We start from the raw sequence: 12746 nt of genomic DNA on the forward strand, positions 1-12746 counted from the left end.
TCCATTTTGAGTTTATTTTTGTATATGGTGTTAGAAAGTGTTCTAGTTTCATTCTTTTACAAGTGGTTGACCAGATTTCCCAGCACCACTTGTTAAAGAGATTGTCTTTAATCCATTGTATATTCTTGCCTCCTTTGTCAAAGATAAGGTGTCCATATGTGCGTGGATTTATCTCTGGGCTTTCTATTTTGTTCCATTGATCTATATTTCTGTCTTTGTGCCAGTACCATACTGTCTTGATAACTGTGGCTTTGTAGTAGAGCCTGAAGTCAGGTAGGTTGATTCTTCCAGTTCCATTTTTCTTTCTCAAGATCGCTTTGGCTATTCGAGGTTTTTTGTATTTCCATACAAATTGTGAAATTATTTGTTCTAGCTCTGTGAAGAAGGTTCTATGATTCTAATCTACTTTCTTTCTCATCTCAATTTCTCTTAACCCTCTTGCTTGGTTTAAATTCTTATCTTTTTTCATGTCCAAATTTTCAAATGAATGGTGGATTCCCATTTCCTCCATTGTTTCATGATCCTCCTTGGCAACTGAGACGCTTCCTCTCCCCTTATTTTTATGACACTGCTCTCCTAGGTCAGAAAACTTTCGAGCTTGTATCCTTTCTCAGTCTTTCTACCTCGTACATCATTTCACATGACAGAGGGCTTCTTTTTCTTGAAAGTCTTCCTTCCTTGCGCCTCTTCCAGTTTTTCCAGCTGTGACCTCCCTGGGTTTTTTGGGCCTTTTCGTATTCCAGACCATGTGTTTCTCCAGCCTTCCTCATCAGTTTTCTGTTATTCTTTTTTCTATGTACTGATTTTTTTCTCCTGGCTTTCTCATGAACTGATAGTTCAACCTCTCTTCTGTGTTCCTAGACTGCCACTTGAATATTTTAAGCCAGAAGACTCCTTCATCTATATCAGGGGTCCCCAAACTCCAGGATCTGATGCTTAATGGTGGCTCAGATGGTAACGAATCTATCTTCCTGCAATGCAGGATATCTGGGTTCAATCCCTGGGTTGGGAAGATCCCCTGGAGAAGGGAATGGCTACCCACTCCAGTATTCTTGCTGGTAAAATCCCATGGACAGAGAAGCCTGGCAGGCTATGGCCCACATGGTCACAAAGCAGGGCGGTTGGGGGTGGGGTGGGGTTACAAAGAGTCGGATATGACTGAGCAACTAACACATATAACACACAATAAATATCATGTGCTTGAATTATCCGCGGTGCCAAAAAGGCTGGGGACCCTGACCTAGATGACCCATAGTCCCCTCCAAGTTCAGTTTTAAACTTCTCAAACAATGAGGAGACTGGTTTGGCTGCAATTAATAACACTGGCAGCTAATATTCTCTGTTCTGATCTGTTTCTGGTTTGGTCACTTTCCTATTCAACTGAACTTCATCAGATTAACTCAAGACACACTGTGTTTGAACAGTTACAAGGCATTAAGAGACATTCTTAATTCTTTTAGTCTTAGTTTCTTCATTTGCAAATTATTTTGTTGGCACAAATGTTTTCCATCTTTAAAAGAAAAAGTTTGGAAATCGTTGGCAATTAGGTCAAAACTCTGTTTGGAATTCAAGACCAGCTTTGATTTGGTCCCAATTTTCTCATCTGTATCATTTATGTTTCTGAGAAGAAAATAGAAGATGATATAGCGGTACGGTTAAGAACAGAAGTTCCAGGGACTTCCCTGGTGGTCCAGTGTTTAAAAATCCACCTTGTAATGTAGGGGACCTGGGTTTGATCCAAGATCCGACATGCTACAGAGTAACTACTGAGCTTGCACACTGCAACTAAAGATCTTGACAACACAGCCAAAAAAAAAACCCCGCAAGCTCCAGAGCCATTATTTACCATCTCTGTTATTTGCTGTCTGTGTGGCCTTAAGCAAGAAACTCGGTTTCTCTGAGCTTCAGTTTGTTCATCTACAAAATGAGGCTAAATAATAGCACCTACCTCACTGAATTATTGTGACAATTAAATGAACAGTTGCATATAAGTTAGAGAGAGCCTGACACATAGTTTATGCAATTAATCAAGTGCCCCAAGGCAGGTTACTCAACCTTTCTGAGTCTGGGTTTTTCACAGTAAAATGGAGATAAATAATATCTATTTCATAAGGTTGTTTTGAGGATTAAGTTAGCTGATTTGTTAACTGTTTTGAAATACTTTTTAGAGTCACCTGGGCTTCCCTGGTGGCTCAGAGGTTAAAGTGTCTGCCTGCAATGCAGGAGACCTGGGTTCGATCCCCGGGTTGGGAAGATCCCCTGGAGAAGGAACTGGCTACCCACTTCAGTACTCTTGCCTGGAGAATCTCATGGAGGGAGGAGCCTGGTAGGCTACAGTCCATGGGGTCGCAAAGAGTCAGACATGACTGAGCGACCTCACTTCACTTAGATTCACATGGAAGTTGCAAAAATAACAGAGAGAGCATAAAGATAAACATATAGCTCAACGGGACAGAATTGAGAGCTTGATTCCATTTATATGAAATATCCAGATCAGGCAAATCTATAGAGAAAACAAATGGTCAGTTGATTTTTGACAAAGAACAAAGAGTAGTCTTTTTAACAAAGGGTGCTGGAACAATTGGATATCTATATGCAAAATAATGAATTTGGACCCCTATGCAAAAATGAATTCAAAGTGAATCATAAATAGGTAAGAGCTGAAACTATAAAACTCTTGAAAGAAAACACAGGATTGCAAATTAGGATTGCAAACCCGGGTCTCCCGCATTGCAGGCAGACACTTTAACTTCTGAGCCTCAAGGGAAGCCCAGGTGAGTCTAAAAAGTATTTCAAAACAGTTAATAAATCAGCTAACTCAATCCTCAAAACAACCTTATGAAATAGATATTATCTCTCTTGGGTTAGGCAATGATTTCTGAGATATGACACCAAAGTCATAAGCAATAGAAGATCTGATAAGTTAGGCTTCATACAAATTAAAAATGTCTGTGCTTCAAAGAATATCACCCAGAAAGTGAAAAGATAATCCAAAGAACAGGAGAAAAATTGTGCATATCATATATATAACAGGGAACTTGTATCTAGAATATATAGAGACAGTTCCATTTTAAAACAGGCAAAGGATCTGAAAGGATGTTTCTCCAAAGAAAACATATGTGATACAACAAGGATGAACTTCAAAGACGTGCTAAGTAAAAGAAGCCAGTCACAAAAGTTAAAAAGTCACTATCTTATGATTCCATTTATATGAAATATCCAGATCAGGCAAATCTATAGAGAAAACAAATGTAGATTAGTATTTGCCTAGGGCTGAGAGGGATTTGATTTAGGTTATACCTGAATGGTCTAGTGGTTTTCCCTACTTTCTTCAATTTAACTCTGAATTTGGCAATAAGGAGTTCATGATCTGAGCCAGTCAGCTCCTAGTTTTGTTTTTGCTAACTGTATAGAGCTTCTCTATCTTTGGCTGCAAAGAATATAATCAATTTAATTTTGGTATTGACCATTTGTTGATGTTCACATGTAGAGCCTTCTCTTGTGTTGTTGGGAGAGGGTGTTTGCTATTACCAGTGCGTTCTCTTGGCAAAACCCTATTAACCTTTGACCTGCTTCATTTTGTACTCCAAAGCCAAATTTGCCTGTTACTCCAGGTATCTCTTGACTTCCTACTTTTGCATTCTAGTCCCCTATAATGAAAACGACATCTTTTTTGGGTGTTAGTTCTAAAAGGTCTTGTAGGTCGTCATAGAACCATTCAACTTCAGCTTCTTCAGCATTACTGGTTGGGGCATAGACTTGAATTACTGTGATATTGAATGGTTTGCCTTGGAAACAGAGATCATTCTGTCATTTTTGAGATTGCATCCAAGTACTGCATTTCAGACTCTTGTTTACTATGAGGGCTACTGAAGGAAAGTTACAAGGCTCAAAATAGCCTGGAGTTAAAACTCCCCTCTGGGTCCTCCCCACCATTCTATGCAAAACAAAGAACTCTCTCACCGGAAGAAAAAAAAAAGGACCTTAAGGTTGATTACGCCCAGCTCCCAGCTGGTCCAGCCTCTGGCCGATCTCCAGAATTCCTTGCCCTAGCCTTTTAAGAGATAACTACTCCGAACAACCTTGGATAAGAACAGGCCCCCTTAAGACAGTAGAGTTCCACATATATGCCTAATATACTTACTCTTTTCTTGGGTTAGTGCAGCAGCTCACTAATCTGACTGCTGCCCCTTCGCACCTCATCAAAGGTGATCTGTTCCTGGAAAGTGCTGGTCTCGTTCTTTTTCCAAACCTTGCCTTCTCTAACTCCCTTACCCTACAGCTACTCCATTTCTTCTAAGGGATTCTTGCTCATGGTAGTAGATATAATGGATCATCTGAGTTCCAGTCCATGTTAGTTCGCTGATTCCTAAAATGTCAATGTTCACTCTTGCCATCTCCTGTTTGATCACTTCCAGTTTGCCTTGATTCATGGACCTAACATTCCAGGTTCCTATGCAATATTGCTCTTTACATTATCAGACTTTATTTCCATCACCAGTCACATCCACAACTGGGTATATTGTTACCCTGCTTATTTAACTTGATGCAGAGTACATCAAGCGAAATGCTGGGCTGGATAAAGCACAAGCTGGAATCAAGATTGCTGGGAGAAATATCAATAACCTCAGATATGCAGATGACACCACCTTTATGACAGAAAGCAAAGAAGAACTAACGAACCTCTTGATGAAAGTGAAAGAGGAGAGTGAAACAGTTGGCTTAAAACTCAACATTCAGAAAACTAAGATCACAGCATCCAGTTCCATCACTTCATGGCAAACAGATGGGGAAACAATGGAAACAGTGAGAGACTTTATTTCCTTGGGCTCCAAAATCACTGCAGATGGTGACTTCAGCCATGAAGTTAAAAGATGCTTGCTCCTTGGAAGAAAAGCTATGACCAACCTAGACAGCACATTCAAAAGCAGAGACATTATTTTGCCAACAAAGGTCCGTCTAGTCAAAGCTATGGTTCTTTCAGTAGTCATGTATGAATGTGAAAGTTGGACCATAAAGAAAGCTGAGCACCAAAGAATTGATGCTTCTGAACTGTGGTGTTGGAGAAGACTCTTGAGAGTCCCTTGTACTGCAAGGAGATCCAACCAGTCAATCCTAAAGGAAATCAGTCCTGGGTGTTCATTGGAAGGACTGATGCTGAAGCTGAAACTCCACTACTTTGGCCACCTGATGGGAAGAACTGACTCATTGGAAAAGACACCGATGCTGGGAGATGTTGAATGTGGGAGGAGAAGGGGACTACGAGGATGAGATGGTTGGATGGCATCACCAACTTGATGGACATGAGTTTGAGTAAGCTCTGTGAGTTGGTGATGGACAGGGAAGCCTGGTGTGCTGCAGTCCATGGGGTCTCAAAGAGTTGGACACGACTGAGTGAGTGAACTGAAGGGCTGAGGAGAAGGAGGTGGGAAGAAATGGGGTGTGAATGCTAATAGGTGCATGATTTCTTTCGAGAATGTTTCAGAATTAGGTACTGGTAATTGCACAACTCTGTAAATATATTAAAAGCCATTGGATTGTATACTTTAAACAGGTGAACTTTATGGAATGCAAATTATTTCTCAATAATGCCATTTAGAAAATAGTACAGTGAGTCCCTGTGTACCCTTCACCTGCTTGAGAACTTCTTACATAGCAACAGGACATAACAGTAGGAGGACAATCGAAACTAGGAAGCGGACATTGGTACAATACCATTAATTAAAACAGATGATATTAGAATTTTAGCAGGTTTTAGAATAATGCCTGGCACACAGTGAACCTTATACAAGTGCTAAGAACTTCAGGACACTGACAGTGATGAACATAATAAAGATGATACTGGACTTTCTACTGCAGCCAGGTTGATTTGTTGGTTGCTTTCAGAACATGCCATATTTTTTTCTTTCCAAACTCTCACCTTAGCATTTACCACCACCTGGGATTCCTTTTTCCTTCCTCTTTCTTCACCTCCTCAAATCCCTTATATCACCCATCTCCAGCACATCTCTAATACTGCTCCTCTCTTCCTCTCTTCTTTGAACTACATAAACCTCCACAGCAGCCTGCAATGGCCTGGACTCTACTTTGCATAGGTGTCACTTTCTCCTGTGAGTCCTAAATTCCCATCTAGATGAAGAAGCTGTAAGGATTACAAGTCCTCTACATCCCCCACAATAAACTTGTGTTTGAACAAACTGATCCAAGTCAGATTCAACGTTGTTACCAAAAATGGAGCAAGAGGGATGAAATGTAAAACGAAGGAAAGGAGATTGTAGGGCAATTCAAGACGTAACTAAAGAGTTAAGAAGCAGTTATAGGGTATTCATTATACACTCCATAGGGTTGCCAGAGACAGAAAATAGGAATGAAGAGGGAGGGGGAGAAAATTTTCTGCAATGTAGTTCCCCACCACCTCTTTTATTTTTGACGGTTCATTGACTAACTCCTCTTTGACAACAAAGGGTTAAATACCCTGCCCCCGAATTCCTATCACAGAGCATCACAAGAGCTTGGGTTCTTGTCTACCTCAGGGCAACTTGTTGAGCTCCTTGCGGTTGGCTTTCCCCTCTCCCCAACCCCTGATACATTAGTGAGCCTTCAATAAATGATGGCTGAATTAACGACTGAACGCATGAACAAAAGACTGACTCGGAGCTAATACTGCACGTCAAGTCTAAATACAGAAGCCTAGACACAGAGTAAAGTGCAAATTCCCACGTGCATGCGTGTTCAGTCGTGTCTGACTCCTGTAGCCCGTCAGGCTTCTCTGACTATGGGATTCTCCAGGTAAGAATACTGGAGTGCGTTGCCATTTCCTCCTTCAGCGGATCTTCCCAACCGACGGATCAAACCCGTGTCTCCTGCCAATCCTGCATTGGCAGGCGGATTCTTTACCACTGAGCCACCTGGGCAGCCCCAAATTTCGACAAATTTATTAAAATTCTGGAAGCTTGGGTTTCCAGTGGCCCCAGGCGAGTCGCAAAGTTGCTTCCCCGGTAGCTCTGACAGTAAAGAATCTGCCTGCAATACAGGAGGCCGGGTTCGATCCCTGGGTCAGGAAGAGCCCCTGGAGAAGGGAATGGCAACCCACTCCAGTATTTTTGCCTGGAGAATCCCATGAACAGAAGTGCCTGGCGGGTTACAGTCCGTGGAGCTTAAAAGAAGTCGACACAGCAGAGCAACCAACACTTTCACTTTCAGGCCAGTCGCAGCTGAGGCCCTAGAAACTGTTTTAAAAAAGCGGAAGGAGGGGCTTGCAGCCATTCCGACCACACCCCCTCGCGCTCAATACTTCCGCCCTTGGTCCCGCCCCTTCCTGCCCAAATTCCAACTCTATTTGGTGAGTTCGCCAAACCGTCTGAGTACTTGGGCGCCTATTGGGCCAACCGCTGAACCTGGGTTGCGTACTTCCTGGCTTTGGGAACGAGGAGCGGACGTAGGCTTGCCGCCATTGCCTTGTTGAAAAGCGGCCGCCTGTGTGAGGGGCTGTAGGGGTGCGTGGCGGACTGTAAGGGCCAGGCTGCGGGAGGCGAGGTTAGGTTGGGGCTGAGCGGCCAGTGGGGCTGAGCGGCCAGACGGACTGGGCCGGCGCACTCTGAGCGAGGCGGAACTGCAGGCGGGGGGTTTCGACGTGTTTCTGCGGCCTCTCTTGAGGGCCTGGGCCCTGTTCGTTAATTTTTTTTCTTCTGCTGCTTCCCAGATTCTCCGGGCATGGCCGGAGTGTTTCCTTACCGAGGGCCGGGTAACCCGGTGCCTGGCCCTTTAGCCCCGCTGCCAGACTACATGTCGGAGGAGAAGCTGCAGGAGAAAGGTGAAGAAAGCGGGTGGTAGAGGCGCCTGGGGGCGGGTGTGCCAGTGTGCGCGTGCGCGCAGCGGGTTTGACCCCTTCCCCTGTTTTGTTAGGTGTCAAAACATTAGGTGTTAGTGCACTTATTAGCCCCTATTAATTTTTTCATCTAATCGAGTCTCTGAAACCATCCTTTTTTTTTTTTTAAGTGCCTATTACTTGTAGGCATTGATCCAGACAATGGGAATGCAATAGTGATGCAGACAAAACCCCATTCCCTTACAGGGTTTAAATTGCAAAGAGACATAGTTAAAAAAAAAAAAAAGGCTTCATTAGTTGTACCAAAAATACTAGGCAATGATAAATGGCTGGCAATAATTTAAAAAAGTAAAGCAGAGCAAGTTGACAAGAGAATTGGCAGGGAGTGTTCCTTCTGGATGCCCACCCTCTGTCATGCATCCTGACGAAAACTCAGTTTAGGGTGAGAGGTGGGGAGAGATGAAGCAAATGATGTGCAGGTCTTTAAACTGAGGTGTCTTTGCAGCCCGGAAATGGCAACAATTGCAGGCCAAGCGCTATGCCGAAAAGCGGAAGTTTGGATTTGTGGATGCGCAGAAGGAAGACATGCCTCCAGAACATGTCAGGAAGATCATCCGAGACCATGGAGACATGACCAACAGGAAGTTTCGGCATGATAAAAGGGTGTACTTGGGGTAAGACCATCCTGGAATTATTTCATTTGGCATTTGGTCCCTTTTCCTTCTCCCTGTCTTTTATGTTTCAGTCCTGGAGAGCTGCTGTCATTTTGGGACTTTTAATGTTCTCAGACAGCTCATCTGGGTGGTTATCCATTTTAAATAAAGGTCATTTGTTGTTCAGTTCAGTCACTCAGTCGTGACCCCATGGACTGCAGCACACCAGGCTTCCCTGTCCATCACCAACTTTCAGAGATTGCTCAAACTCAAGTCCATCGAGTCGGTGATGCCATCCAACCATCTCATCCTCTGTCATCCCTTTCTTCTTCTGCCATCAATTTTTTTTAGCATCAGGGTCTTTTCTAATGAGTCCGTTCTTCACATCAGGTGACCACAGTACTGGAGTTTCAGCTTCAGCACCAATGAATATTCAGGACTGATTTCCTTTAGGATTGACTAGTTGGATCTCCTTGCAGTCCAAGGGACTCTCAAGAGTCTTCTCCAACACCACAGTTCAAAAGCATCAATTCTTCAGCGCTCAGCTTTCTTTATGGTCCAACTCTCACATCTATACATGACTACTGGAAAAACTATAGCTTTGACTAGATGGACCTTTATTGGCAAAGTAATGTCTCTGCTTTTGAATATGCTGTCTAGGTTGGTCATAGCTTTTCTTCCAAGGAGCAAGCATCTTTTAATTTCATGGCTGCAGTCACCATCTGCAGTGATTTTGGAGCCCAAGAAAATAAAATCTCTCACTGTTGCCATTCTTTCCCCATCTATTTACCATGAAGTGATGGACTGGATGTCGTAATCTTAGTTTTCTGAATGTTGAGTTTTAAGCCAACTTTTTCACTCTCCTGTTTTACTTTCATCAAGAGGCTTATTAGTTCTTCTTTGTTTTCTGCCATAAGGGTGGTATCATCTGCATATCTGAGGTTATTGATATTTCTCCTGGCAATGTTGATTCTATTTGTTGTTAATTCCACATATAGGGATGTCATACAATATTTCTCCTTTGTCTGACTTCACTCAGTGTGATAATCTCTAGGTCCATCTGTATTGCTATAAATGCATTATTTCCTTTTTTATAGCCGAGTGATATTCCATTGTACTAATGTATATGTACATTATGATGTACGTATCATATTGAAATATGATACATAGCATACTGAAAGATGATGCTGTGAAAGTGCTGCCCTCAATAAGCCAGCAAATTTGGAAAACTCAGCAGTGGCCACAGGACTGGAAAAGGTCAGTTTTCATTCCAATCCCAAAGAAAGGCAATGCCAAAGAATGCTCAAACCACCACACAATTGCACTCATCTCACACGCTAGTAAAGTAATGCTCAAAATTCTCCAAGCCAGACTTCAGCAATGTGTGAACCATGAAATTCCAGATGTTCAAGCTGGTTTTAGAAAAGGCAGAGGAACCAGAGATCAAATTGCCAACATCCACTGGATCATCGAAAAAGCAAGCGAGTTCCAGAAAAATATCTATTTCTGTTTTATTGACTATGCCAAAGCCTTTGACTGTGTGGATCACCACAAACTGGAAAATTCTGAAAGAGATGGGCATACCAGACCATCTGACCTGCCTCTTGAGAAACCTATATGCAGGTCAGGAAGCAACAGTTAGAATTAGACATGGAACAACAGACTGGTTCCAAATAGGAAAAGGAGTACGTCAAGCCTGTATATTGTCACCCTGCTTATTTAACTTCTATGCAGAGTACATCATGAGAAACGCTGGGCTGGAAGAAGCCCAAGCTGGAATCAAGATTGCCGGGAGAAATACCAGTAACCTCAGATATGCAGATGACACTACCCTTATGGCAGAAAGTGAAGAGGAACTCAAAAGCCTCTTAATGAAAGTGAAAGAGGATAGTGAAAAAGTTGGCTTAAAGCTCAACATTCAGAAAACAAAGATTATGGCATCCGGTCCCATCACTTCATGGGAAATAGATGGGGAAACAGCATCAGACTTTATTTTTTTGGGCTCCAAAATCACTGCAGATGGTGACTGCAGCCATGAAATTAAAAGACGCTTACTCCTTGGAAAGACAGTTATGACCAACCTAGATAGCATATTCAAAAACAGAAACATTACTTTGCCAACAAAGTTCCGTCTAGTCAAGGCTATGGGTTTTCCAGTGGTCACGTATGGATGTGAGAGTTGGACTGTGAAGAAAGCTGAGCGCTGAAGAATTGATGCTTTTGAACTGTGGTGTTGGAGAAGACTCTTGAGAGTCCCTTGGACTGCAAGGAGATCCAACCAGTCCATCCTAAAGGAGATCAGTCCTGGGTGTTCTTTGGAAGGAATGATGCTAAAGCTGAAACTCCTGTACTTTGGGCACCTGATGTGAAGAGCTGACTCATTGGAATGAAGAGCTGACTCATTGGAAAAGACTCTGATGCTGGGAGGGATTGGGGGCAGGAGGAGAAGGGGATGACAGAGGATGAGATGGCTGGATGGCATCACCGACTCAATGGAAGTGAGTTTGAGTGAATTTCGGGAGTTGGTGATGGATAGGGAGGCCTACTGCTGCTGCTGCTAAGTCGCGTCAGTCGTTTCCGACTCTGTTCCACCCCATAGACGGCAGTCCACCAGGCTCCCCTGTCCCTGGGATTCTCCAGGCAAGAACACTGGAGTGGGTTGCCATTTCCTTCTCCAATGCATGAAAGTGAAAAGTGAAAGTGAAGTCACTCAGTCGTCAACTCCTAGCCACCCCATGGACTGCAGCCTACCAGGCTCCTCTGTCCATGGGATTTTCCAGGCAAGAGTACTGGAGTGGGGTGCCATTGCCTTCTCTGAGGCCTGGCGTGCTGCAATTCATGGGGTCGCAAAGAGTCGGACACGATTGAGTGACTGAACTGGACAGAATGTATATGTACTGTATCTTTTTTATCCATTCATCTGTTGATCTGCATTCAGGTTTTCATGTTCTGGCTGTTGTAAGTAGTACTGCAGTGAATATTGGAGTTCATGTTTGTTTTCAAATTATGGTTTTCTCTGTATATATACCCAGGAGTAGGATTGCTGGCTCATATGGTAGCTCTGTTTTTTAGTTATTTAAGGAACCTCCATATTGTTCTCCTTAGTGACTGTAACAATTATGTTACTACCAACAATGTAAGATGTTCTCAGTTATGTTCTTTGTTGTTATGTTTCTTTTCCCTGATCTGGGCCTGGAGTTTTTAATTTGTCCTGTTGATATTATGATAAGACATCTTTATCTTTGAGTGAATTAAAGCCCCGAGCAGGACACCTGTACATTCTTGTTGCCTGTAATTCCTAAGTGGCAAGAGTCTTCAGGTTTGAGGGTAGTTCCGTCCTGAGGTCTTTGTGTCCTTTTGTTTTCCCAAGGTGGGTGAGTACAGGTATAAATACCTTAGCACATCGTTTTTTCATTTTTACACAAAAGTGTTAGCCATTTAATGAACTAGTCCAAGACAGCAATGGAAGTTGTATTTATTTCAAAAGTATTTGAGAACTGTGCTAGGTGCCAGGGATATAGCAATGATCAGGAAGGAACAGTCTTTCTGGAGCTTATGGCCTACTGACATAACAGACAAATGATTAAAATAAAGTGTGAATATTTTCTTATTTAGGCTCAGACAGTAAAGCGTCTGCCTACAGTGCGGAAGACCTGGGTTTGATCCCTGGGTCAGGAAGATCCTCTGGAGAAGGAAATGGCAACCCACTCCAGTACCCTTGCCTGGAAAATCCCATGGACAGAGGAGCGTAGTAGGCTACAGTCCATGGGATCGCAAACAGTTGCACACAACTGAGCGACTTCACTTCACAGAGAGAATAGAATGTGAGATAGCCTAAAAGCTGTTTTTAGGGAGATAGCTGGTGATTTAGAGGGACTGAAACCCAGTGTTGTGGGACAGTGATGTTTAAGAAAAAGAAGTGGCACTGTTGGAGGTGGGGAGGCAGAGTTCCTGGTCACAGAGGGCCTGGGTACTATATTTAGGAGACTGTAAGGCGGGTTTTCTGTGGAATGTGATACCTTGTTACTTCTCTGCATGGCTTAGGTAGCAGAACACCTTGTCATTTCTAATCATCTCTCTTCCTGTTGTTACAGGGCCCTCAAGTACATGCCGCATGCAGTCCTCAAGCTCCTGGAGAACATGCCTATGCCTTGGGAGCAGATTCGGGATGTGCCTGTGCTGTACCACATCACCGGAGCCATTTCCTTTGTCAATGAGATCCCCTGGGTCATTGAACCTGTCTACATCTCCCAGTGGGGGTGAGA

At 43.2% G+C, this 12746-nt stretch overlaps 1 protein-coding gene and 1 non-coding gene across 2 annotated transcripts in view; both read left to right on the forward strand.

The window, feature by feature from the left end:
- Nucleotides 1–2181: 2181 nt before the first annotated feature.
- On the forward strand, nt 2182–2253 carry TRNAC-GCA. Its single transcript has one exon. It is a non-coding gene; the product is annotated as a tRNA-Cys (tRNA).
- A 5141-nt stretch (nt 2254–7394) lies between these two features.
- The window catches only part of PRPF8 (pre-mRNA processing factor 8), a 32744-nt gene continuing 27392 nt past the window's right edge, over nt 7395–12746 (forward strand). Inside the window, exons 1-4 of the mRNA XM_010861337.1 lie at nt 7395–7496; nt 7703–7813; nt 8334–8502; nt 12576–12740. Of these exons, the coding sequence (XP_010859639.1) occupies nt 7714–7813; nt 8334–8502; nt 12576–12740 (434 nt within the window). The 5' untranslated portion in view covers nt 7395–7496; nt 7703–7713. The remainder of the gene's footprint in view (nt 7497–7702; nt 7814–8333; nt 8503–12575; nt 12741–12746) is intronic.

The sequence above is a fragment of the Bison bison genome, unplaced genomic scaffold, assembly GCF_000754665.1.
Source record: "Bison bison bison isolate TAMUID 2011002044 unplaced genomic scaffold, Bison_UMD1.0 scf7180017864472, whole genome shotgun sequence".
In the NCBI taxonomy this organism is placed as follows: Eukaryota; Metazoa; Chordata; class Mammalia; order Artiodactyla; family Bovidae; genus Bison; species Bison bison.